Source organism: Stegastes partitus, unplaced genomic scaffold (genome assembly GCF_000690725.1).
Source record: "Stegastes partitus isolate 25-593 unplaced genomic scaffold, Stegastes_partitus-1.0.2 Scaffold1288, whole genome shotgun sequence".
NCBI classification, from domain to species: domain Eukaryota; kingdom Metazoa; phylum Chordata; class Actinopteri; family Pomacentridae; genus Stegastes; species Stegastes partitus.
The window spans coordinates 18,456-45,930 of record NW_007579019.1 but is presented as its reverse complement, the minus strand read 5'-3'; the positions used below and the strand labels follow the sequence as shown (position 1 = coordinate 45,930).

At 40.5% G+C, this 27,475-nt stretch overlaps 3 protein-coding genes across 5 annotated transcripts in view; 2 read left to right on the top strand and 1 right to left on the bottom strand.

The window, feature by feature from the left end:
• Window positions 1-1,454: 1,454 nt before the first annotated feature.
• csnk1db (casein kinase 1, delta b) lies at window positions 1,455-14,884 on the top strand. 3 transcript variants are annotated; one of them, XM_008298152.1, is made up of 10 exons: window positions 1,455-1,903; window positions 4,525-4,635; window positions 5,452-5,600; window positions 6,289-6,517; window positions 6,705-6,875; window positions 7,006-7,154; window positions 7,741-7,909; window positions 8,080-8,219; window positions 10,373-10,438; window positions 13,339-14,884. In XM_008298152.1, exons 1-9 carry the CDS (start codon window positions 1,828-1,830, stop codon window positions 10,421-10,423), a joined length of 1,245 nt encoding a protein of 414 aa, XP_008296374.1. In that variant the 5' UTR covers window positions 1,455-1,827; the 3' UTR covers window positions 10,424-10,438; window positions 13,339-14,884. The 3 variants fall into 3 exon arrangements, with proteins under 3 accessions (XP_008296374.1, XP_008296375.1, XP_008296376.1); XM_008298154.1 differs by having other exon boundaries at window positions 1,457-1,903; window positions 10,368-10,438; XM_008298153.1 differs by lacking the exon at window positions 10,373-10,438.
• A 240-nt stretch (window positions 14,885-15,124) lies between these two features.
• On the bottom strand, window positions 15,125-26,102 carry LOC103369436 (monocarboxylate transporter 4). The gene is made up of 6 exons (XM_008298151.1): window positions 26,047-26,102; window positions 20,838-21,093; window positions 20,582-20,725; window positions 18,978-19,579; window positions 17,824-18,004; window positions 15,125-16,391 (listed from the first exon to the last, which is right to left on the bottom strand). The coding sequence occupies exons 2-6, from the start codon at window positions 21,058-21,060 to the stop codon at window positions 16,069-16,071; spliced, it is 1,473 nt and encodes a 490-aa protein (XP_008296373.1). The 5' UTR covers window positions 21,061-21,093; window positions 26,047-26,102; the 3' UTR covers window positions 15,125-16,068.
• An 831-nt stretch (window positions 26,103-26,933) lies between these two features.
• LOC103369439 (coiled-coil domain-containing protein 57-like) overlaps window positions 26,934-27,475 on the top strand; it is a gene marked incomplete at its 3' end in the record, with an annotated part of 17,397 nt that continues 16,855 nt past the window's right edge. The window contains exon 1 of the mRNA XM_008298156.1: window positions 26,934-27,002. Within this exon, the coding sequence (XP_008296378.1) occupies window positions 26,941-27,002 (62 nt within the window). The remainder of the gene's footprint in view (window positions 27,003-27,475) is intronic.

Here is a 27,475-nt window from a genome sequence, read left to right as displayed (position 1 = left end):
AGTCAGTGCAAGAATAATTGAGAACACCCAGTGCAAATTGTAGAAAAGAAACAGAAACACACAGTGCAAATATAGAGCAGTAGAATGGCAGAACACAGTCCTACAGCTGTTTCCAGCGGTAGCCTGCGTAAACACGCTGATCGATAACAGCAACAGTTCTCTTTCAGATGAAGCACCATTAAATTGTAAATTTTTATGCTAAGAAATCCAAGCTTTCATATACTATGTACTTTGGGTGTTTTTTAGTTACTGATAAACCCGAGAAAAAGCATTGCTTCATTATCAAGAAGTCCTGTGCCGTAGAAAATTGTACGGCGTCTCACAGCAGCATGCAGATCTCAGCATGCAGGCATAACTCTGCACAACACCGTCTGCACATAGAGACCAATGTTATTTCTGCTGCACCAAATACAGCTGCTTTTGATAAAAAAATAATCTTGTAGTATATTGTCCACCTCATACTGATAGTAAAGACGTGTAATTTGTGTGTTTATGATGTTTCGTTAAAGAGTTATTGATGCCGGAAGTCCGAATCTGTGAATATCTTTCCAACTTCACCGAAATACCCAACTACAAGTAAATGTGATACAGGATATCTAGATAAGATACCACATGTCATGTGTGTGCAGTTTTCTGAGTGAAGCAGTGGCTGATGCGACACCTTTCCTCATCTGATCTCATAATTATGAGATAGGGCGTCTAATTTTTTGTTTCCCAGTGAATGCAATGTGCTTCCGTATTGGAAAACAGAGCCATGAGATTTTCCCCAAGTCTGCCCTCCGTTGCCAGAGGAAGTGACCTCAGCAGCGACTGACAGCTTGACAGAGGAAGAAGAAAACAGACAGCGAAGTGAACTAAGGGATGAACTTATCAGAGAAATCCGTCTCCATCCTGATGTCTGGGCCAATACTGAAGCCCAAAACAGGGAGAACATAAACTAGGAGTTTCACTCTGTTGGGTGAGAGCGGTATCATAGACCTCCGCTGCTCAGACAGACATTAAAGGGAGGGTGACATTTGGATCAGTGTCTTGTTTGTGCTTTGAAACAGGTGTTTTTTTTTGTTGGTTTTTTTTTGTGTTTAACAGAAAAACTAATAGGTTATACTTTAGCAATCAACCTGCTAAACCTGCTTCCACCACAAGTAAAAACAACAATTCTTCAGTTTGTTTTGTTTTTATTCCTCTCAAAATAATAGTGAATGATGTCATGAGACATGCAGATGGTGCTCTGAATTAAGAAATAGTTTGCTAAATATTTATGGAGAAGCGTTAAATGTGGTGCTGGCAGGCTTCCTTGGGTTTTCCACAAGCACATGACTGTGTGTTAGTAACATCCTCATCCTGAAAATGACCAGCTGCAGGATTCGCACGTCTTTCCCGGAGATTTTCCCAAATCTGCCCTCCGTTGCTAGGGGAAGTGACGGCAGCAGCGAGTGACAGCTTGACAGTGGAAGAAGAAAACAGACAGCCAAGTGAAGCTGCAAGCGAACGGGAGAACTTCATCGAGAAATCCGTCTCCATCCTTATGTTTGGGGCAATTATGAACCCCCAAAACAGGGAGAACATAAACTAAGCGTCTCACTCTATCGGCTGATAGCGATATCACAGACCTCCGTTGCTCAGACCGACATTAAAGGGATGGTGACATTTGGATCGTTATCGAAGCAAGTGGGATTCTGGGGGATAGGAGGAGTGTGAATGAAGGGGGTCGTAAACCTGTTAAACAGCCTGGAATGTTTGCTGAGGTAACGGTTTAGCAGCCAGGAGAAGCGACGTTAGTTACTGAGGTCCAAACGAAGAAACAGAGGAGCGTCAGTTAGCAGCGACATGGAGCTGAGAGTGGGGAACCGATACAGACTGGGCAGGAAGATCGGGAGCGGATCCTTCGGGGACATCTATCTAGGTGAGTGACATTTGTTGTCCCAAACTGGCTCTGACGTTTATTAGCAGTTATTCCGTTGGTGCCCTTTTTTTGGCAAACTTTTCAGATATTTCTGACTTGAGATGAGAACAACCTGAATGTCAGTGTGTGTTAACCTCAGTGTACGTCATCAAGCTAGCAGGTACTTCCTCTCTCCATCCTGCTAACTCCTGTAAACTACTCACATTCAGAGGGCACAGAGCTGAGGGGAAATATTTATTATTCCTTATAAACATTACATCACAAATGTTCCTAAGCAGAGTGAAGGTGAATATAAAGGCAGCTCGCCCTTCCTGAGGTGGAGTATGTAACACTGATGTTCGTATAAATCCTTTAAAGTGAGGACATTCTGTCATTCACACAGGACACTTTTATAGTAGGGCCTCAACTGTTTTGATTAAAATATCATATAATAGAATAGTATTTCTTTTACTGGCATGACAAATGTGCAACAAAACACATTTACTGAAACAAAAAAATCAACTACTTGGACTTTGAGCCGCACAGTTATTAAATAGCTCTTATTTAGCAGCTTCAGTAAAGGTGCTTGTTGTGTACTTTTGTAGTAATCGTATATGTGTGTTTGTGTTAATAGCTACGACATCATTTCAGTTTCTTACACAAAGCTTTGTTGCACCATGTTGACAAGTTGTTAAACCTGGTGGCCAGAATAGGAACATGCTCTCATGTTCACTATGAACAACGGGCACACTAAGAAGGCTGCCAAAGAGGCAGAGGGATGGTAAACACTGTTTTTTTTTTTTTGTCCACTGGACCACCGATGTGGCAGCCAGTAGGCTACACCACTGTGACTAGACGTCTTTTTGGATGAGGGACAGGGTGAGCCAGCAAAAGACTGATGGCAGTATTAAGTTCAGGTCCTACAGGCTGTGTTTCCTCAACCCAAGGCTGGGCTAAGGTTGTTACATACTGTGTTAATTGTCTGTATGTGATGATAATTTAAACAACCACTAACAATAAATGAAAAAACATCCCGACCGCTGTGATGGATCAACATGAGGACAGCCACTATGTAACTAGGTGATGAAAAATACACTGTGTGACTTGCTCTTAGATTTTGACTTTTTGTGAAATTGTATACCCAAGTAAAAAAAGCTGTTTTGTGATTTTGGCACCCAAACTGTCTCTTTTGCTCTTTGTGATGTTTTACGATTTATGTTGACATTGAAATGTGGACAAAGTCCTCCCTAAATTACTTCACACTATTCAAAGTGCGTAGCTTGCATTTGCTGATCTGTTGACAATGTTATGAAGATAACATTAGCCTAACCCATTAAGCCTATCGTCTCATCATGTTTCAGTTTTCTAAGTGTGCTGCGTTTACTTTCACTTATGACTTTGAAGGACAGCGACCAAGCTAGGCCCAGTTCAACAAGAAAAATATTAATCATAACATTAGATTTGACAAAAAAAGCAATTGACACCGTGTTTTACATTGACACGTTAGACAGATAAGTGGGAGAGAGCTGACTAATTGGGAATTTTGCAAACATTATAAACGACTACAAAGGTTTTTTGTAAAGCTGAATCTTTAACTGATTTGTAACCATTGCTCCTTTCAGCACCAAAACCAGAAGCTGGTACTGATGGTGAAACTGAAGCAGTTGTGTATACTGAAGGAACCACAGCAGCCATCAGCCCTACACAGTCCTGGCGTAGACATCCCATCTTGATCTCTATTGTATCTCTTGGAACATGATCCTGTCCAAAATGACTGCTGCAGGGCACATAACCACACTTTACACTTTTCATATCAGATGTGACAGTGCAGACTGTTCACCTTCACAAAACTGGCCCAGCTAGAAAAGCAGCTCTGTTGTTAGGAACATGTTCATTCAGTGTCCTGACAGGCTGAAGTTTTTGCAACCTGTGCAAACACAAACATTCACAATGATGAAAAAATTATGAAATGTCAGGCAATTGTCAAAAATGACCAACTTTCTCAATTACAACTGTCCTGACTCATTACCACCTCTGCAAAGCGCGCTGAGGCAGGGGCGACTTGTGTGTGACGTCATGTGATGTGTTATGATTTTTAAAATAAGTGTCTCTTTCAGGCTGCCGCTCTGCCGCTACCACTAAAATTGACTAGCTAACAAACTCATCGTACACATGAGTTAAAGACAACCGCTGCACTATGATTTCAGCGGTATTTTCATAGTATTCGAAGCTACTACCAATGTCACCGAACAGTTACACAGTAAGGTTGATCAAAGGAGTTACCTTAGCTGCTCTGTGCTCGGCCCTAGAATTCTTTTAATCATAGTGTCATATCTCCTATGCATGCTTTTTAAAAATATTTTATGTAGGCTTACTTTTAAAACCCTGCACTGCAAACATGTATCCTTTATGGAGAAATGCTAAATATTATTTATGGCATCCTGCATTGTCAAATACTCATAAAAGGAAAAAATGGGATTTGGTCCATTAGCAGGCAGAACTTTGTTATTCAAGTTTTCAAATGTTTTTTTTGGATATAATTGTAGCTATCTATGTGGTTTGATGCCACTAGGTTGGTGAAGGTGTTTTTTCTTAATTGAGCTACACTGATCACCATGTGTGTTACATTTGTCTTTTTCCAGGCACAGATATTTCAGTTGGTGAGGAGGTTGCAATCAAGTTGGAATGTGTCAAGACCAAACACCCCCAGCTCCACATCGAGAGCAAGATCTACAAGATGATGCAAGGAGGAGGTGATGTATTGGCTAGCATGCTGGAATCCTAATCTCTGAACTTCTGTTCTCATCTCCTCATTTCCCCTCTCTCAGTTCATGTTCAGTCGAGATGCATGTATTCCTCTTTTCATGCATAATCATTTTTTTCCAGACCTCTTAGCACCTGTATTAAATCCACCACTGTTTTGCTCCTCCATATGAATACGCGGCTTCAGCAGCTAATGATATGCATTAGTCAACCAACAAAGGGAGATAGACTGACTTTAACATTAAATTAGCTCAGAGCCTTAAATTTTAGGGACTCTGATTCCACACCGGTGTAAAAAATAAGTGGTTGTAAGGGGTAAATAGTTTGTGAAGGCTGGCAGTGAAACAGTTAAAACACTTAACTGAGGATCCCCCACAGCTCACTGCACATGTGTGCACTTGTCTATATTAAGTGAACTACAGCAATTATAACCCTTTTTTTTATGTATTCCCCCATTGTAAGGCAACCATAATTAACTCAGCATATTTATCAAAGTAGTGTTATCATATTATAGAATATGTGAGATGAGTGGGTTGGTTGTTAGTAATGTTGTAATACAGCGCCACAGCGCCGTTTATTTTCTCGATATCACCCTAGATAGGAGAAGCAGCACAGAAAACTGTTGTAGTGGTGACTGCAAAGAATGCAGAGCCAAATCTTCAAATCTTCCCAGGCAATGCAACTATAGCCAGCTTCATTTCTTCCTCACAGGGGATATTTGGCTTTAGCGGGTGAAACACGTCATAAGGAGGTGTTGTTGCTGGCATTTTTGTATTCACATTGCATTTATTCTCCTGTTTTTGCAGTGGGCATCCCAACAATAAAGTGGTGTGGAGCAGAAGGGGACTACAATGTGATGGTGATGGAGCTGCTGGGGCCCAGCCTGGAGGATCTCTTCAACTTTTGCTCCCGCAAATTCAGCCTCAAGACTGTCCTCCTGCTTGCTGATCAGATGGTGACTGCCTACCCAACAGACACACACATGCATATATGTTTACTTTACATTCTGACCAGTGTCCAATCCAGAGCAGCTGAAAATGAGAGCAGAGAATGTTTCATTGTTTATATGGGCATATATCACTGTGTCAGTGTGCTGTATGCCATGTTTGTAAATTATTCTGTTTTTCAGTTGCGTCAATACTGCAAAGACATTTTTTTTTTTTAAATCTTGCAGTCAGACCACTATGTATGAATCAGAGGAGATGGATGGCATGTCCAATACTGAGCTTTTCCTACAGAAGGGGATGCCTATAGTACTAGTAGCCAGCAGAGAGAGTCTGCTCTATTTATCTAAATAACAAACCCTTAAAGACTGCATTTATGAACATAAGACAATTGGGGGGGAAAAAATCTGAATTCATTTTCTGCAAATATCTGGAAAAATTTATAGGAATTTAACAGGACTTGGACACTTAAACAGGCTAGTGATTTACACAGATTAACATAATAGTCATCGGGTCTACTCAGTAAATCCTTTAATCTGCCCTGGTCTTCCTCTCAAAATGTGACATGACTTTGATGTACGGAATGAGCTGTCCGAAAGAGGGAAGCATGTGGCGGTTGTGCTAGGGCGGAGCTAATGCATACATATTTGCATGGCTTCGTAGTGTAACTGTCTTGTATTTTGTTCTTCTTTACTATAGATCAGTCGCATTGAGTACATTCACTCAAAGAACTTCATCCACAGAGATGTAAAGCCTGATAACTTCCTGATGGGTCTTGGCAAAAAAGGCAACCTGGTCTACATCATTGACTTTGGCCTGGCTAAAAAATATCGCGACGCTCGCACACATCAGCACATCCCCTATCGCGAGAACAAGAACCTGACGGGCACCGCACGCTATGCCTCAATCAACACACATCTTGGGATTGGTAAAAAAATAATAATAAAAATACACTCATAGACCGGTTTGATAATAAATCCAGTTAAGATCAGAATTAATTAACCCATATATATATATATATAACTATACTGCATTTTTTAGACATTGAATTTAAGTGCAGTAACATCCCTTTTCTTCCTCTTATCTTGGTCTTTGTCCTGTTTTCTTCTATACAGAGCAGTCAAGGCGTGATGACCTTGAGTCCTTGGGCTACGTTCTCATGTATTTTAATCTGGGTTCGCTGCCTTGGCAAGGCCTGAAGGCTGCTACCAAGAGGCAGAAGTATGAACGAATCAGTGAGAAGAAAATGTCGACTCCTATAGAGGTGCTTTGCAAGGGATACCCCTGTGAGTCTACGTTTTTATAAGGCTTTCTTAATTTAAAACGATTTAAAATGATTTTGTTATTCGATAATGAACCATGTTAATCAAGAAGTCAGTCACATCAGCTGACATGTTTTCTCTCTTTTTGTCACAGCTGAGTTTGCCACCTACCTAAATTTTTGTCGCTCCCTGCGCTTTGATGACAAGCCAGATTACTCGTACCTAAGGCAACTCTTCAGGAACCTGTTCCACAGACAGGGCTTCTCTTATGACTATGTATTTGACTGGAACATGCTCAAGTTTGTGAGTATTTGCCATAATCTCTGAACCGTATAGAGTTGAAACATCAGTTACAATATGCTGACACATTGATAATTTAATTCAGATTACCAAGAGACCAGACTGATGCTTTTGGAATGAAATTATGTTTCTACATTTGGTCTTTTTCATGTTGTATTTTTGTCATATTCTTTGTCCTATGGCCTTTTTACTCTCTAACCCCATGTAATTTCAGGGTATTTTTGCTTGTTACTCTCTTAGAACGCTGCCAAGAACCCTGATTCATAACCATTTTTTCTATTTGTGACTGTGTTGGTTAGTCCACCACCTTAGATATCCAGAACTATTTTATAAATTAACATGAGGTTTGGTCCAGATATCCATGTTAACCATAGCATAATTGAAGTTTTCACATGACCTGTGAAGTATTTTAACGTGCACCTGCTTAACCCACTGGTGCTGTCAGTGTGATAGTGTTAGCCTGGCGACTTTCACAAGTGTTTTTACAATGTATTAAATCTACCTTGCAGAACAATATCCTGCCTGTTGACCTTTAGGCATGTTTTACAAATCTTTCTTTTGATGACTGTTTTGTTCCTGTAAAATACAGGGAGCCAACCGTGCAGCAGAAGAAGCAGAGAGAGAGCGCCGAGATCGAGAGGACAGGTTGAGGCACAGCAGGAACCCAGGAACCAGAGGAATACCTGCTGCATCAGGACGACCACGAGGAACCCAGGATGGAGCTCCGCCTACCCCGCTCACTCCCACGTCACACACAGGTCAGTTCTCTCCAGCCTGGCTCAGCAAATGTATTAGTCTAGTGTGAAGTGTTCAATGACTTAAAGATTACAGTCCTCGAATTCAGCTATTGAAGAAGTTATAATGAAGATGTTTGGATGTTTTTTCAATCAAAAAACCCAACAAGATGTTTTATGTTTGTGATATCCAGCAAACACATCCCCTCGACAAGTGTCTGGTATGGAACGTGAACGAAAGGTCAGCATGCGACTGCACCGCGGTGCTCCTGTCAATGTGTCATCTTCAGATCTAACAGGGCGGCAGGACACCTCCCGCATGTCAACCTCACAGGTAAAAGACACCAAACTAGTATAAGCATGGAGAAGAAACTCTCAACTTAGTATATATAACTTAACCTCACCCAAGCCAGGCTTAAAGTGAAGGCCTCACCTGGCAGGAGAAGGAAGCTGTGCTTTTACTTTGAAGTAACCAGTCGCATGTAGAATTACATGATGTTTGTTAAAATTCATGGAAATCTGTATCTTGCTTCTAAATGAGAATCGTTCGACAGTAATCAGATTAATGTCTAATAATCTCAAAGATTTTTTCTCTATATAATTTACTGATGTGTAGCACTTTGCGCAGGACCAAGATCCAGAGCAGCAGAACAGTCTTTATACTCATATACAGTTTACAGCAGCAGGGGGTATGGGCCTGTGCAAAATCATTTTAACTCTCAAATGATTCCAAATTTTAGAACCTCTCAAAAACTGCAGTGATTCTCGGTTGAGTAGTGGAGTATGTCCTCTTAATATCAACCAAAAACAAATATTTTACACAGTCTATAACACGGGTACAAAACTAGAAACCTGGTGCAACAAAAGTGAATGTACCTGTGATCACAAGACACATGCAAGATAGAACAAAACAGTGGAAACACTGTTGCAGCAGTGATTGGAAGCAGGGCTCCAGACTGTAACCAAAGTGGTTGCATTTGCAACCTTTTTTAGAGTGTGCAAGCTAAAATGTCAAATGGTTGCGTTGGTGCGAGTGAATGATGATCATAAAGCTGTATTGGCGTTGCTCTAACTGACGCAGGCAGCTACTGCATTCACCACAGTGGTGAAAAGTAGTACTTTATTAACTTCAGTGGCTCTGTCAGTCTATCCTTGGCTGGTGTGTAAAACAAGCTGTCTAGCTGCTGTGTGTTAAAAAGATGAAGTGATCTGAAACTGATTATTTAAAAAGAAAAAGAGGAAGGAGCAGGTAGACAGAGAGGTCCCGACTGAGACGCACCTGACGATCAGAGTGCAGGTGCAGGCAGGGAGATACAAACTGAACCAGTAAAGGGAAAAAAGCAATTGATTCAATTACAATGGCTGACGCAGTAGTAGGACTGAAAAATTAAATGAGCAATAATAACAAGCGTGATTTTAAGCTTCCCGCCATTATATGAACACAATCAGCTTCTCATGAAATGCGGAGCACACCTACATATGCTGTTTTCACTCAAAAATGCACATGTAGAAAAAAAAATCACTCTGTTTCCTCTTGGACAAATCTGATATTAGAACGCCCTGTTTTACTCTTTTCAAAGTAATTTTTGGTCACACATCTGTCTGAGTGCGCTGCAGCCACCTAACAGCATCTACTGCAGCCTGTACTGTGGGGCGTTTAGGGAACATCGGTACATTGTAGTGTCTATTGATAAGCGAATGTTTCGCCTGTGACAAGGTGGGAGGTGGAACAAGCCATAGTACCGCTAATCAGAGGTGCAGCATGTGTCCTCCTAAAGTGACGCAACGGACCGTGCACTACTTGCAATATCTACCGCTGAAAAATTACGGTCAAGTGTTTCCGACTTGGCACAGGGGATAAGAATGAAAATCTGAGTTTCTGTGACAGCTCAGACGGTGAGAAGAACACTGCATAACGTGAACCTCTATACACAACATCCAAGAAAAACTATCCTTACTCGCTCTTTGCGATTAAACTGCAAAATGAAATTTTGTTAAAGAACATGAAAAGAAGCTCTGATGGATATTGGGAGCACATCATTGGTCGCAAATATGAAACAACACAACCCTTCCAGCAAAGAACAGTTGGAAAAAATTATCTTCAGAAATGTGTGCAACACCGGTGTCCTCCATACTAAGGGGTACTGAGTCTGCGATTAAAAACACTATGAAATATTGTTGAAATGTAAGATTTTGGCTCAGTAATGAAAGGTTTACCGACCTTTGTTGCAGTAAGTTCCTCCTGTGGGGCGTGTACTTCTAGTGTGGTAAATAAAAACTGTAAAATTTTGAATCATTTGACATTTAAGTGATAATGCACAGGGATGTACTCTGTTCTGTTGTATACAACACCCCAGCCTCATACTTCTCAATAAAGGGAAGTCACGTGCTGCTCCTCAGCCAATTTTCTCCAATTGTGTGGTTGGTGCAGGATGTGGGTTCTGACATATTGGGCCTTCTCTCTCCCTTCCCCCAACCTCAGAATAGCATTCCCTACGAGCATCACGCCAAGTAGACGCTCGCCACGTCCTTGTGTGACGGAGGCAACACTGGGTGAGTCCTGTCCATAAAGCACCAGGGATGCATGAGTCCAAACTCCAGTTCTGCACTGGGCTGCCTTGTGTTTCGTCCTAGTTTGAGCATGTTTCACTTTCAGCCTAGTGTCTGCCATTTTGTTTGAAGTAAGTTCTCTAAATAGACAAAGGGCACAAGAAGAGAACATGGTGAGCAGGAGATTAGATCAGGAGCATTAATAGGCTCATGCCAATACAAAGAAAGTTCTACCTGGCATAAGGAATGAACACCACATTAGATGCTCAGTCCTTCACCGACAAGCTGGACATCCAGTTTGTTAACAAGACTCACCTTGAACAAGAGTATATTGATATCATATTGCATTATGCCACCACAGCCATCAGATGTCATTGGCTGTTGATGACATCATAGCTGCAGTTTACCATCCTACATCTCACTATTACAGGTACATTGCCATACTGGCTGTTTTGTGACCTGGAGAATGCAGTCCTCTGAGAACTGGAGTGGATAATGCATCACGGTGCATCTTGGCCTAAGAATATAATTCCCTCACTGTCTACTCAGAGTTGACGTAATGGCCTTTTTTATCAGCTCTGTGCCTTGCTGCTTGCCCTGTTGGTTTGATATCGATCAGATGTCAGGCCTACGGACAAAGCCTCCAAAAGGAATCTATCCTACCTACTCCCACCCCTCCATCCCTGCTTGGTGCAGTCTAGTGTTCTTGCGCTTGGTTTTTCACACTAAACAATTGCATGATATGACCTTGCTTGTTTAAGAGTCAGTATCTTTCTTGTGGTCAAAGCATGTCCTCAGCTGTTCACAAAAGGAAGGTTTTCGAAAGGTAAAAAGGTTGTTGAAGTAGTCACATGAACATTAGTCAAATTATTCTCTGATCTTCTTTTTAGTGCAAAATTCTCTGTTTGAGTATACAGGCGCTTTGTGTTTATTTGCTGTTATGCAGCGGAACATGTCCCGGTAGCTGCAAATTCTGTTGGTTTATTGCCATAATTAAACACAATAGCAGAACGCACTTTCAACACGACCCAGTCTGAATTGCATGTTCTTGCATTAGCAGACAGACGCACAAGCCACATACTTGGAGTTGAAATGGAGTTGTTCTGCATTTTAACACCAATATTTATCCATCTCAGAGAGCAAAATACACAGTTTACTAAACACCTTTCACATTTACTACATTCAACAGATTTTTACATTGATTACAAACTGAAATAGTTAGAAAAATACACCTTCACCGAGATGGAGACTGTCTATAAAAGGTCAGATTGCGTAAGTGTTGTTAGCTGTAGTAGATAGATTTTCATCACACATGGACAGATATTTCACTGTTTAGAAAACAGTCAATAAAATAGGCTATTGTTATGACAGTTAGAAAAAAACTGCTATTAGTTTAGATTCAGTCTTGTGTTTATTAGTGTACATATTCTGCATCACTTGATGTATTGTCCAACCAAATGTGTAGGTGTTGGTCTACTCCTCAAATACGATTTATGAATTGACGTTGCTTATTAGCTGAAGACAGCTTGTGATTTCGTCACTTCCCTATTTTGTAAAAGCTAGACACCAACGCCATAAAAGTATGCATAAAACATCCCACTTCCTTTTAGCAACACTTTGAATTGAGCTTTACAGGGTAACTGTTTACAAAAGTCAATCCTCATAAAGGTAAACTCTAGATTTACCAAATGAAATAACAGATTTGTCAAAAAAAAAAAAAAGCAATTACCTCTAGAAAACCAGTCGTAGATATATTTGTCCAGTCACAAATGCACAGTTTGTGATGTTGTTTTTCTTCTGTTTGTTTGTTTGCTTTTTCAGTGACATATAGTATATGTGAAACAATCTGATCTGTGAAACTTAGAGGAAAACATAGCAGAATGTAGAACTTTGACTGTGTGGCTCAACAGGTTCAGTTTATGGTCACTGTGATGTGAGAGGGGAAAAAATTAGTTTCAGCTGTTCAACTGTAAGTGATAAAAGACATCAATTCACAGTTGTCATTCAGTATAAAATACAGTCTTAATTTCAGCTGAAACTATCGTATTTTACACTGAGTGACGACTGTCAATTGATGCCTTTTATCATTTCGTGTTGCGGGTCTACAAAGGGATCTCTTCACAGACCACGGAGAGGAGGAACAAAAACTCTTTCAGCATACTTACTTGCTTTGTTTTGTAATAGATGAACAAAATCTGAAAGTTATCTTCCCCTCACAGCCTTGTTCTAAGTTTGTAAAGTATATTTAAAATTGGTTGTAAATGGAGTGGGTATTGTACAAAATCTGTTTTAATGGTTTTGTGGTTGACTTCATGAAATGCCTTTATGCATTTGCCAGAGTGTAGGAGTCACTTGTGGTGTCAGGATTTTTTGCTGTGTTGCTGCATGAGCGGTTAACCCATCACTGGCTTTTAACTATTTCTTAATTATTTATCCAGCTCTACCACCACTGAACACCTTGTCCTTGACTTCGTTTTGTATTTTAATAATTTTTTACACATTTCTAGCTGGATGCTATAACCCCTCTTAAAGCTTTGGTTTATTCATCTCTGCAGCAGTGTGTTTTCTATGAAATTGTATGAATTTATCCTGTAGCTGACCAATTGTTTGAATAGTGGGATATTTGTGATTGACACCAGTCTGCCATTCCTGTTTACAACCTTGCAGCAGGTCCCTCAGAAACTGTGCAGGTTTTTTGAAAATGTTTCTTATGAGGTTAACATGTTTGAGGTGACTTGGACAGTGCTAGACTGTATGTAAATTACGAGACTTTACGTTTTTATCCAAAAGCCGTGGGATTACAGAAAAGTTGGCATGGAAAGCTTAATATATCCTGTGATGTAGAACAGATTTAGGGTTGCATTTTTTTGACCATCTTGTTTCCTTTTCTGTGTTTCCTATAGATGGTGTCTGGTGTACCACCTGCTGGTCTCCATCTACTAGCTCCTCGATGAGCCCCCACAATGCAACCTGGCAGATCAAGCCCTGTTATCTCAAAGCAATCTGACACAATAATACTACCACCACCATGAATTTGTACTACTTCAGCTACACCTGCACAGCTCTCAGTACCATCATTTTTACGTTTCTGTGTATTGGTCGGACATCCCAAGACATTAATGAGCATTGGGCTTCAGGACTGTTCTCTATTTACTTTTCAGGAGACATTTGCATAACCCCTTCCCAACCACCCCCCCTCAGCACCACATTCTGAGTGGGCAGTCCAAGGCCAACATGGCAACCCAGCAGTCTCCTCTAGGACACTGACTGGCTGATGATTTTTACGTTAACACTACTGGCTCGTTCTTCCTCTGTGGAAACATTCATCATTAATGACAGTACATTTCCACTGTCACTGTGTTCATACCTGGTTAAGGCAACAGCTTTCTTCTCCTTTTTGCTGTAAGGAGTCTCAAGCTGAACCAGCAGCTTTTAATTTTAGGTATATGTATGGGCAGATTTGGGAAGTGTTGCTATTTTTGGTATTTGCAGTTTTCATTCCTTCTTCTCATCAGTCAGTTTTGCTGTTTTTAGTAGTCATCACCCTGCACTTGATTAACTCTACAGCCATTTGTATTAAATAAAAAGAAACAACTTCTTTGCATGTGTTAGAGGTGAGCCTTCAGAGTCAGTCCTGAAGGCTCAAGTGCTAGTTGAATTCATGAACATACCAAAAAATATGCTTTGGTGGGGCAGGAGGTTGTTTTCACCCACTGAGCCCTGTTCCCTTTCCAGTGTTCTGTACAAAAGAAGTGCACTATGTTGGGGGTAAGGGCATCATCTGACGCATTTTACCAAATGCTCATTCACTGTGTACAGATAAGCATTCTTGTTTTTCTTATTTGTATTATTTTGAAGCTGTGAAACACTTGTAATATTGATATGTAAATGTTTCCTCTTGTTTTATTTTCACTGACCTTTAGGAATGGGTCTGAACATGGCTTGTAAGCTTGGTCCAGAGCTGCTGCAAGTCGGGCCTGTCATAAGTGTAGTAGTCTACCATCAGTCTGCCCCTTAAGAGCCATGGAGTTGATATAGAGTCGAGCGCTGTCAGTAGATATGTTGCACTGAATGTGAAAGATTCTGTATGACATGCTTTCTTGGAGAATATTCTTGAACATATATTGAAGTGAGAGTGGAGAACGAAGCTGACCATCAGCCTGTGACTGGCTTTTCCAGCAATGGTGTGTTGGGATTTTTATATTAACTCATCTGACACTTGGCAATAACGAATAACTGCTATGGCTGTCAGAATGAAATGGCCTGTTGTGATTCATTCTTACTGCTGTTAAATTTTTATAGTTTGATTTTGATCGTTAACCTCTTTGTTCTGCTGCTCTACACTTACTGAATTATGGAAGCAATCGGATCAGCAAGATTTACTTTCTTACATTTATGTTTGCCACTGTATTTGTGTACTTTAACTGTAAATAAACAAGTCACTTGTACCTTTTTTTTTTTAAATCATGATTTTATAGTACCTGTGAATGAATGATTCTGTTCATTCCAGAGACCAACAGGAGTGTTTGTTGAAGAGATTTTAGAGGGCAAAACAGTGTTTGTCTGAAGAATTCAATCAGCAGTACACAGCCAAATAGTAGAAATAGCAAACTGAAACTGCTCTGTTACTGTAGTCTGTCTAAAAAGCCTTCAAACTGCCACAGTTCGTGCTGAATAGAACAAGATGAATAATGTTTCTCAGAAAATATATTTATTCAGGCCAAAGAGACATTACATGTCTGTTGTGTGGACATCACTCAGAACAAAAGCAGCATAACTGCGGCAGATGTGTGCTACCTTTCTTTACCCAAGCAAGTCGTGCTTGCTGTCTAGTGTTTGCCTGTTGATCGTCCGATCAAACATGCACACACGCAGTAGAGCACACATTACAGTATCTGTCCTGGTAGCAGTGTTGCAGCATTAAGCAGTGCATCAAAGACAATGTAGGCAATACATTCATCAACTGAGACTTAACATTCAAGTTTGTTCAAGTATTCTACAGACAAATGCAACAGGCAGCGACTGGATGCATGTTCAGTGTCACAGCAATCAAGAACACATCAAAGATTTATTTGAAATTGCACCCCAAATGTTAAATGAATTCCTACAACCTCTTTTTGAGTGTGGTCCTGTTGTTGCATAACTTGCCAATACAAAAAATAAGTCTGTAAATAAATAAGGCAAAAGAATGCAACAACATGTGAAATTTGAGTGTTAACTTTGGACCATTACAACGTTCAGCCCCAACCTTAAAACCACCTGCCTAACATTGTGGAGAATCTCCTGCTGCTACAACAACTCTGGCCGACGAAGGCATGAACTTCACAAGATCAGTTCCATAAAGTGGTTTTATGTTTACGCTACATGTCTCAATCTAAACCACCCCAACAGAATGATAATAGCTACATAAATAGTTACAGTATGAAGGCACATAGTTAACCAGAAATGTAATTCTTCTATTCTCTATTTTTCTGAAAGGTAACCAGTTCTTAATTCTAAAACCATTAAATAATTTCTATGCAGGTACACCATCCCTTTTTTTGTGTAGCTCCTCATTCAATTTCTTTGCCACATATCATCATCAGTCATTATTGTGTATCCTCTTGGTACACAGTTTGTCTCATCAACAGTCTTCATAATGTTGTCTCAGAATTCTCCTCCCCCACCTCCTTCACCACCATCACATCTTCTCCCCCTTTCAAAGCATTGACCTTTCCATTGTCTTTTCCCTTTGACTCCTCTTTGCTTTCGTCATCTCCCTCGTCTTCCACCCTGCCGTTGAGCCCCACTTTCTCTGCAGCATTTACGGCCATCTCCATCTTTGCATCTACATCTTCATTTTTCTTTTTAATGCAGAAGAAATTACCCAAGGCCATGACAAAGGCCGACAGCGTGACCTCACAGCCCGCCAACAGGAACACGTACATGTACTGGTGTGTGGCATCAAGAAGGCGACCTAGTTGACAGTACAAGAATATTAGGGTAATTAGTAGCTTTACTCTTAAGGTAAAACACATTCCCTTCACTAAATACTACAAGGAGGACACAAAGAAAACTGCAAGGTACCACTGTAAATAGTTACAAAATGACAGTGAATAAACTGAATATTTGTGTCCATATTTATAGCTAGAAAGCTACTGTTAACAGCAGTTAACTTTTGAATCTTTGTCTTTGCCCTTGTTATGGGCTACAGTGTGAAAGTAGATGGAGTGGCTACATACACGTTAGTTTTCTGTTTATAAGGATGGCAACAAAATGGAAGAAACAAAAAAGAAACTTTCATGACACCAAAATGTAATGAAATACAAAAGAATTCCATGGCATTTAAATATTTTTAGATTTCGTTTTATCTTTTCTTCAAAATAGGGAACCTAATGTTTGCTGATGTAGAGCAAGATATTTTCCTCTCAGGAGAGACTACAAGTTGTTTCAGAACACAGATATCTAGGGAGTACATTTAGATTCTGATAATTGCTTCAAAACACAAATTAAAGGTAAAATTCAGTTTGTAAACCTTAGGTTAATTAGAGACTCTCTCATAAGTGAGGCAGCAAAGACATGCTTTCACTGACAGATCACCTGCTGTCTGATAAGTTGGTCTAACACACTGTATAGTTCTAAAACCAATAGAACTTTTATATAAACTGGCACATTAACATTAGGAAAGAAATCAATTTTCATCATTGCCATATTTTAAAGAGACATAATCTGCTTAGTTGTGAAAACCTGATTAAGTCCAACAATGTCTGTGTGGTTTATAACATTATTTATTGTTTAACTTGTCCTCCTCTTCATCAATTTTGAAATCTACTACTCGCACAGCTGCCATAGCTGCAGCTCGGATGAACTGCAGGATCCCATGCAGGTTCACTACAGTTGGTCGGGTTGTCTTTTCCTTGAGAGCGTCTCATCACTTGAATTTACTACCAGAATCAATTTAACAGTCATCATCTTAATATTCTTTTATAAATACTTTTAAGAAATGGCTTTATATATATACATATATATATATATCATTCTGTATCTTGTATATATTTAACAAGCTTATATTCATGATCTATGTGTGACTTAGAGTGAACTATGCTGTACTGTTTTGTATCTGTATTTTAGTTATTGCCAACATCAGACAAAGGGACTGCCAATGTAAATTAGCCGTTTTGGCAAACTCAGGTACATCTACAATTATTTGAAGGTTAATATATTTACATAGTTCCTTTTGAAATAAATAAATTGAAAGTGAAATTGATGGTTAGGATGCACGGACACTGAGTCCTGGCAAGCTTTAAAATGCTTTAAAAAAAGAAACAAATATTGCACAGTGTCAAAAAAATGTGCCCTCACAGAAAAGTGAGAGAAAACTGTCCCATTCATTCCCTCTGTGCTCTTACCTGCACCAGGAGGTCCCACCAGTACGGCAACAGCTTCCATCAGCAGCACCAGGCCGATAGCACTGGAAAACTTCTCTGTCCCTACAATGGCCATGAGGACCTCAAACTGGAGCGCTCCCACCATGCCATAGGAGATTCCAAAGAAAATACAGAAGACCACCAGACCTCCATAGGTATTTGCCTGAAAAGAGATTTGTAAACATTACCACAGGTTTCTAAAGGACATACAGGTGACTGAACGGGCTTTTAATTCAATATACACTATCCATCCATCCATCCGTTATCTATACACCGCTTAATCCTCACTAGGGTCACGGGGGGCTGGAGTCTATCCCAGCTGATTTAGGATGAAGGCAGGGGACACCCTGGACAGGTCCCCAGTCTATCACACAATATACACTAACCTAGCCTAACTACACAATCAGTTGAGTCATTTTTTAATTTGAATATTAGAGTATTTGCTTTCCTGTAAAATTAAAAAGTAACACTTTGTTATATTTAAAGTACAGGGCCCACAGCAGGAATGCAATGTAACAAAAGTATTTTTTGTAATATTTTGTACATTTACCTTTATTGACAGAGTTGGTTCTCCTCTGCATTGAGGATCCCAAATATCTAGAGCTATGTTCTGACATTCTTCAAACTGTTTTTTCCAGAACAGGTTTTCTAACTTGTGTGTCAGAGATCACAAGTCTATTCACTTTTGTTGTATTAAGTTTCTACTTTAGAGCCTGTTTAGTCAACATAGTCTCTCTAAAGTATTTGTTTTTGATTGTTCCTAATAGTAAATAGTCTATTTGTTAACTTGTATGCAATGCAGATATTAAGAGCTGATACAATTTTAAATTTGACATTTAGGTGATATTGCACATCCTATCAGTTGCTTCTTGGTTAATGTGGTACACTGTAACCATCACCTATATTTTAGCAGCATTGTCATATGCATCGCATGACAAAATCTGTCATTTAAAATAGTCTTTTTTCAGTTTTTACCAGGCTAACCCCAATCTTGAATTTGACGAGAGCAACAGACACCGTTTCTGCTAAATGCATGGAGCATCTACAAGACCTTAATAGACGTGCTTGTCTTTGTGGAGTACAGGCATGTTTTCTCTGTTCTCCTTGTAGTGAAGAAACCATTACTGCATTGTTACCTGTGATCCTACGAGGTCTGTGATTCCATTGAAGAGCATTGAAAAGCTGAACAGGTAGACACTTCTGGGCCGTACCCACTTCGTGCCTGCTATGAGTCCTGATGCGGGTCGGGCAAACATATCAACAAATCCCAAGATGGTGAGCAGCAATGCTGACTTTGTGTCCTCATAGCCGAGGCCTTTAGCATAGTTGACGACAAACACAGGTGGAACAAACAAGCCCAGCACCATAATGGATGCTGCTGTGGTATAGATGACAAAACCTCTGTCTTTGAACACGCTAAAGTCCAGCAGTTTCTTCTTTGGCTGGGGCTTGTCTGCAGCTTTGGGAGCGTTCTCTTCCAGCTCGAGGGGCTTCTTAGGGGGCAACAGAGGCCTCATGAGAGCACCACAAGCACAGCAGTTAAGCAGCATCCCTCCCAGTATGAGGAACCCCCCCCTCCAGCCATAGTGGTGCTGGAGAACCTGTCCCAGCGGGGAGAGGCAGCACAGTGCGACAGGGCTGCCCGCTGCTGCCAGGCCATTGGCTAGAGGACGTTTCTCACTGAAGTAGCGATTCAGCATTATCAAAGAGGGCTGGAAGTTCAATGCCAGACCCAGACCTGTGAGAGACAGAAAGGGACTGTCACAAAAACATTACATTTCAAAACACTGTGTAACAAACACACACACACGCACTGACACATATACTGATGATTCAAAATGTTACTGCCTCTCACAAATAAAGCAAACAATGGTGATTACTTTGTAAAAACAGAGCAACTCAAGATTGGGGATATTTTCAGTTCTAGTAATCTGTGTGTTAGATTTATGAGATTTGAGTTTTTGCAACTGCTATTGACAAAACTTTCAAAGTTCTTGAAATTTTCTAGACCAACTGATTTTCATGTCTTAAAGTCATGATGGATTACTGTTTCTCTCTAGTTGGTTGAGCAGATCTTGCCATAATATGTATGAATATACTCAATGGGGTTACAAGGCAGTACATAGGGGTGAACAGGGCTTTGCTGTATATCAACACTACCTTGGCACAACACAACTAATGCCCCAAACCCACTATAAAGCTCTTCAAGTTGCTTAAGATATTTCCAGTGAGGTGTCAAGCTGTCATTGAGGCAAAAAGTGGTAACTCTTGTGTTTTTATACTTTTCTGTCACTGAATAGTTCTGTTCACTCGTGTTCCACTCTGTGATAAATACTAAAAAGTAAAACACTAAGATGAGTGTCTGTGTCCAAATGAGTGTATTTTTTTGACTGGTACGTAGACATATTTCATCTTTCTTGGGTGGGATCACATCATGACCAGAACTACAGACAAGTCACCACAAGATGCAAAACCCTGGTAACCTTCAAAAACAGTTCACTGAGACAAACAAAGTAATACATTTGAAACTCTTTAAGTATTTGACCTTGATTTGGGAAAACAAAAAACAAAAAAAACCCACAAAGAAAAACAATACGACAACAGCATGATGCATGAACTCTGCAGTAGCAGATGTACTGATGGAGCTGCAGCTATTCTGATTTAAATTATTCTCTCTGTTAAAGCACGACTTCACTTTCCTTTGTTTTAAATTAATGTGGACTGTATGTTCTGACTTTACCTGTTATAACTCCAGTGCAGAGGTATATATGTATGATGCTCTTAGCAAAGGAAGCCAGAATCATTCCCAGTGAAGCGAAGAGCCCTCCAACCATCATCACTGGTCGACAGCCATATCTGTTCACCAACACACTGCAAAGAGGGCCTAAGAAAACACAATTCACCAGTAAGTACAGTGTACACATGCGCAGTCCATTGTTTTAGCAGTTTGATGCTGACAATTAACACTATTACACATGAGTGTCATCCTTGGGTACCTGTGCCATACAGCATGGCGAGCAGTATTGATGAGATCCAGGCAGTGTCGCTGTAGCCGACATCGAACTCTCGGATCAGCTCCTTGAAGAAGACGCTGACAGCTTTGGGGAAGGCGTAGGAGAACCCAGTGATGACAAAACACCCAACCAACACTGCCCATCCCCAGCCGCCGTCTGGTGCCTTGACCCCTGTAGGCCCGTCGTCCACCACTGCTCCTCCCATTACTCTGTCTGAGTGCTGTGCTGAAGTCAGTGACTGTAAACACAGCGGCAAAAAAAACAAGTACCCTTTAATCTCTGATGTCACTTTCAATCTTATGGTTGTTTTCTGTTCTGAAAACATCCGTCCATCCATCCATTATTGATACACCACTTAATCCTCACTAGAGTCGTGGGTGGCTGGAGCCTATCCCAGCTGACTTAGGGTGAAGGCAGGGGACACCCTGGACAGGTCGCCAGTCTATCACAGGGCTACACTCACATTACACACCTACGGACAATTTAGAATCACCAATTAACCTCAACATGTTTTAGGACTTTGTGGGAGGAAGCCGGAGAACCTGGAGAGAACCCACACTGCACAGGGAGAACATGCAAACTCCATGCAGAAAGACGTTCACCGGGACGTGAACCGGCGACCTTCTTGCTGTGAAGCAACGGTGCTAACCACAAAGTCACCTTGCACCCCGTCCTAAAAACATTTACGCTGAATTTGAGATTTATTTTACTGCATTACACTTCTATTTCAAGACTGTGCATAGAGTGACTGTTGCATTTGTTGCAGTAAAGCTTGTAAAGATGAGAACATGGCATCCGTTGATCTGTTGGAAAGATTTACTGTTGACAACTTGTCAGGGCAGGCGAAAATTCCTTCTCAGCCAGAGAACACACACGCACACACACGCACACACACACACACACACACACACACACACACACACACACACACACNCACACACACACACACACACACACACACACACACACACACACACACACACACACACACTGCATACATGCAGGCGAAGATTTGATTTGTGGTGTTTTTTTTTTCTTTTTCTTTTTTAAATATCAAGCTTTAGTTTAATATTTACTGTGTAATAGATTTAAACCCACAGGAAACACAATTAAAGCACAACTCACAAGGAGAACGGCATGAATTTGTAAAACTGTTGAGATGACAATTTACACTCTGGTTCAGACATTTGATATAGTGTATATCCTAAATTGCATCCTTTGCGATTTTCTAATTGCATTGTTTCAATTTGTAATTTTCTATTTGGAATCAAGCAGACTAACTGTTCAGTTTTAATTTGCAAAGAAACCTAACTTTGCCAGGAAGACTACAATCTTAATATTGCACAGCAACAGCATGAAGCATGAACTCAGTGGAAATGATCATTTTTGCTTCATCTGGTTACATTGTGATTTTGATCATATATTTTTGAAAATTGTTTAGCCCTGATGTAAGACTGTCCTGTAATTTCTGACATAGCCTATTACCTGTGCAGTGCACCCTTACATAGTTTCTCACAGTGGATTCATTATTGTACAGTTTGTTTAAAACTTCACTGTATCAGTTTCAGTGTAGTGTTGCACTAAGGACCTCCTTCTGGGGCAGTCTGTGGTGCTTTGGTGCTTACTGCATGGATAAAGGTGGCTTTAGCTTTTTCTAGTTAGTAGGATATATGAGTTTGTTTACCCTTTACAGAGAAGGTCAATATTAACACAGCAATAACAATAGGTCAGCCATACTGTAGTTTTTTACTCATGTGACATTTGTAAAGCAGAAGTATTTCTCTTACTTTTTTGATTTTAATTTATTAGATGATTAATTTTAAAAATAGAGGATACAAGTAAAATATGTAGGACCCATAGATGGAGACCAGACCACACATTAACCAAGAAGCAACTGATAACCAAGTGGTCTAACATCAATAGAAGGAAGCTGCTATAATAATTATTACAAATGATAAAAACAGCTCCATAACCTCTGTGAAAAGTCACATCTCTAAAAGAAAAAATGTGCAAGGCTTTCAGAATATTTAAGTATGTGTGATGTCCCCTTTTCGCTTCACTGAGAGCAGGTATTAAAACATGATGACATTATCTCAGCATGGTCTGACAATGTTCTATGGAGCTACCAGTCACAACGTTTGTGGTGTAATCACAAACTCTCCTACATGTCAAAGTGCACTTGGGAAGGACACAGAGTTGCTCTTGGCATGACAGTTGTGCTGCCATTAGTGTGTGTGTGTGTGTGTGTGTGTGTGTGTGTGTGTGTGTGTGAATGGATCCCACTGTTATAATACTATGTGCGTAGACTTGTTGACCACTTTAGGACTAAATAACATCATGTGTAAACAAAAACAAAAGTTATGAATATACTGGACAAACCTGCATGTGCTGCGAGTTCAGTTAAGGACACCATGGCCTGGAAATGACCCAGTAAAGATGGCGTCCAGAAAGTTGTAAGAAGCCCACCACTAGGGGGTGCAAGCAGGAACCCAGTGTAGCAGCAGAGTCTTAAATTACGCTGTGCTAAGCATTGTTAGCCAGCCAAGTCTCGAGATTTTGCTCATGTTTGTACGTGCGGCCTCTGTTTCGAATAAACAGTATTCACATCAGTGTCTGATGACTGTTTGGAGATTTTTTTCCTTATCGTAGAACTTTTTTGGGATCTGAAGTACCTAGCTAAGGATCGTTATTTCAGTTATATGTTTTGACGATGCTGCCTGATCATCGCTGGCCCAAACCAGGCAAGCCGAGTCACGACAACAAATCCAAATGAAAGGGAAGTGAAATGAACTCTGTTAGCACCATACTGAGCTGACCACACCGATCTGTTGGTTTACAGCCTGCATTTTTCCTGGCAGCATTGCTTTATTATCATTGTGTTCAAGTCATTCATGTCTTTTTGTGTGTCCTGTATATTCCTGTACGCTGCAGGTTTCTGACCTGTCTCTACCCAACGTCTAGACTAGTTTGTCTGTTCAGACTGAGGTTTCCAGCCATAACCTTATCTGTTGAGCACTGCCTCTGGCTAATCACTTTTACTTGAACCTAGATACAGTATGTTTACAGTCTGAAAGCTATGTCTCCTGGAACACACAACCAAAGTGGAGTTACTGCTATGCAAACATAGAGCAGTGCACGTATACTGACACAGAAACTATGGCACCACCCATATCATCCACACTATCCCCCTAACCCCAGTGTGACCCGTGCAGCATTCTGTCAGGAGCGCCAAGCATCACCACCATTACTAAAATAAGACCCTTACATTCTACATGCATGCACACAGCATTCACAGAGGGATCATTTCTCATTCCTGGTTCACGGATGAAAGGTACTTGGACGTTATCCTGCATTGTGTGAGAGACACCGACACAGGAAAACTGCAGAAACAATTTTTCCCTGTCTGACAGTGTCATTATTTTTAATTTAGATTTTTTTTTTTAAATGTATTGTACTTATTTTTATAATGGCTCCAGCAATGTGAAGAAACTTTACAAATATCTCTTGCTCTGTAGAAGTTGTAATAATTTGTTTTAGTATGTTGTTGACACTTGAAGCTGACAGAGCTCTCCAGCTGCAACTGTGCAAGTTCCCGAAGCAACCAGTAGGTGTCACGACTCCAGCAATAAGGACACGGATGAGAGTCCTTGACAACTTCCCTGACAACACAGCAGGTTGTTTTTACTGGAAAACATGACAAAGTTGAAAACATTGGTGTCCCTGGGAAGCAGAGTTACAACTTTGAACCAAAGTACAGCAAAAGTGCTTTCCAAGATGCTCCCATAGTAGAATAAACAAGATAAAATGCCATTTAAGGCCACATAAGGTGAAAAAAAAACACAAAAAAAAACCCTGCGCTGTGTTAAGGCTGTCTTAGTTCTTGGTAAATCAACATGAAGAGCTACAGAGCAACAGGTTGTTGTCATTTCCTGCAGTGTAGAGGATTTTGAAAACAGTGACACCTCAATAGCAGAAGGAGAGGTGAAATGTGCAGCCAGTAGCAGGTTTATATCTGCAATCTACATCCTGTCAGTCACACTTGTGGTGATGAAAACCTACTTTAAAGAACTCTAGAAACAGCAGTACAAAATACTGAACAATGATTGACTGATCCAGAAATCACAGCCAAAAGAAATAAACAAGAGGCTGGATGAACACAGTGTGCTGTCTTAACTAGGAGGGTATCCGGAACAGAACAAGGACACTTACACCTTACATGGAAAAAAACAGCAACAACAACAACAACTGTATTTCAGTTCTCTTATACTAGCAGTTCTGCCTGTATGAATATGTAATGATCAGAATGAAACATTGGGTACAGCAGTTTGCCTGCCAGAGGAAAAAAAAAAAAAAAGAACATGACTGAAACATTGTGCCACCCCATTCTGAGTGATGGTCTCAGCCTATAGAAATATTGTAGCACTTAATAATCTCAAGGAACAACCAGATGCTCTGACTGAAGCTGATGTGATGACATCATCCGATGCGACCGGCAGCACGTAGGCAGCGGAACTGCTTGTTCGTCACGTAATCCAAACTTTGCATCACCCACTTCACAGTCAGGAGACGAGCCAGTGTAAATGTACAATGATTGTTATCATTACTATTGCTATGTGTATTATTATTGTTATTATTTTGTATACCAGTTTAGTCTTTAAGAAACAACGTACTGAAAGTTGTAATCGAAGCTATATTTGTCCTGCTCAGTTTTACACTAACATAGTCCAGGTTAAGCATCACTGTTCCGCGGTGGATCAGCTCTCTGTTTCACTCAGTATATGTCCAACTTATATAAAGTTCTCCTTATATTTATTGTACAGACGGACACTCACGGTGCGTGCGGAGCGGAGTCGGTGAGCACCGAGGCGGAGACAGGTACATCCCTCGTGTCTGATCTTAAAAAAGCTCCAGCTGGACTGAACATTAAAATAGTGAATCACCTTTTTGTTCTAACAGCTGAAACCCCCCACAGCCTCAGCATCCCTAACACAAATGTCACAATGTCACTTTATACAATATTACATCTTCATCCATCTGTTACGCTCTCGGTTGGCTGACAGTCTGCCAAAATGCAAACCTGTTACCTGAGTGTCAGTGGCTAGTATATCAGACATTTCAAGAAGGCCCTAACACGGGAACACTGTAAAAATGTGAGAAATACAATTTTTAAAAAAAATAAGTAGCACGGTACCTGCTGGGATGCTGCTGTTCCAGAAGCGCTCCTTGTGCGCGTTTCCGTCGCTGTCTTTAATAAACGGTGGCGCGCACACAGGACACTCTTGCTGTTGTTCTCCAAAACTCCGCCTCCCACCCCTCTGACACGCGAACATCCTGCAGATGATAGAGGTGGGCGATGGTGCTCCAAATAAATAAGGGGTGCCAATAAGCTGCTTGTCTACGAGAACAATGCATCTTCATTTATAAAGTGATTCCAAAAAATCTAACAATATACCAATATCAAAAACACAAGATCAAAAATGCAACAAGATCAAAAGTACAATATAAATATAACAAGATAAAAAATATTGCTAGATTAAAAGTACAACAATATAACTATAACAACATCAAAAGTACAACATAAATATAACAAGATCAAAACTATAACAATTTCAAAAGTACAACAATATAACAATATCGTATTCGTTTTCTGCAAATATGGCAGGTTGCAGTGTTTGGGTCTACAGCTGTGATGCCAAGTTTGATCAGGAAAACGTACAAAAACTGCGATATTACACCATTTTTGAAGAAAAACCGAAGAGACATCAGACAACTCTAAAACCAACGTGAGGTGACTTCGGCCTGCTGGATGCCAGTTTGTGTTTTAAATATTTTACTCTTATACAACCCCGACATTTAGATAGAGAATCACAGTTTAGTTTATGACTGACCACCTGCTGTCTCCCATCCACCGACTGTGGCGCCCACACCTCACGGTACCACTGCCTGGTTGGAATTGTGAGTCTACACAAAATAAGACAAAGTAGGCAGAGTTAAACTATTTACAGTTTTCAATTCAGTATTGTAGGATAAGGAACCATTCTGTGTCGCTGTAGCTGGGGAACAAATTGACTGACGTACTGTTTCCATGGGAACCATCCACACCACAGAGGAACAAACACCAAAGTTAGCGTGGAGTGGAATAATGAGGTAAATCACTACATGTGCTGTTCAGTGTGAAGACCTATGAGCCCAAACGGCGCTAAGTTTGCGCATATGAGTGCTGCGCTGTTTTATGGTAAGCTAACATAAGCTAAGTCGATGCTAACTCTCCGTGAGTCTGTGTGTGTAAACGCCATCGATGTGGGACTAAAAGCAACCGTAAACCAAAGTATTGTATTAATCAGACTGGACTTCAGGGTCGGTCCAGGTGACGGAGAGTCAGTTCGTGTCGTCCCAGACAGCGCTGTTGTCTGTTTGGACCCAAAACTGAGTTCTGTCAAAGATTTTGGCTGAATATTCTGAGTTAGCATTTTTACTTTAAAACTGTCTTAGCTGGGAAACCATTTTAATGCTCCAATATCTCCACAAATGTAACACCCACAGGCACGGGATTAGGTGAGGATACAGATAAATGAGTAGGGGTGGAATCTTTAATCATTGGCTCTTGAAATTGAAAGCAT

Excerpts from the sequence above, each read along its gene's own strand:
- csnk1db (XM_008298153.1), top strand. The coding sequence starts at position 1,828 with ATGGAGCTGAGAGTGGGGAACCGATACAGACTGGGCAGGAAGATCGGG. Across the intron at positions 1,904-4,524 it reads CTTCGGGGACATCTATCTAG|GCACAGATATTTCAGTTGGT; the intron begins GTGAGTGACATT and ends GTCTTTTTCCAG. Across the intron at positions 6,876-7,005 it reads GCTTTGCAAGGGATACCCCT|CTGAGTTTGCCACCTACCTA; the intron begins GTGAGTCTACGT and ends TTTTTGTCACAG.
- LOC103369436 (XM_008298151.1), bottom strand. The coding sequence starts at position 21,060 with ATGGGAGGAGCAGTGGTGGACGACGGGCCTACAGGGGTCAAGGCACCA. Across the intron at positions 20,726-20,837 it reads CGCCATGCTGTATGGCACAG|GCCCTCTTTGCAGTGTGTTG; the intron begins GTACCCAAGGAT and ends GTGTTTTCTTAG. Across the intron at positions 18,005-18,977 it reads CAGACCTCGTAGGATCACAG|GCAAATACCTATGGAGGTCT; the intron begins GTAACAATGCAG and ends ATCTCTTTTCAG.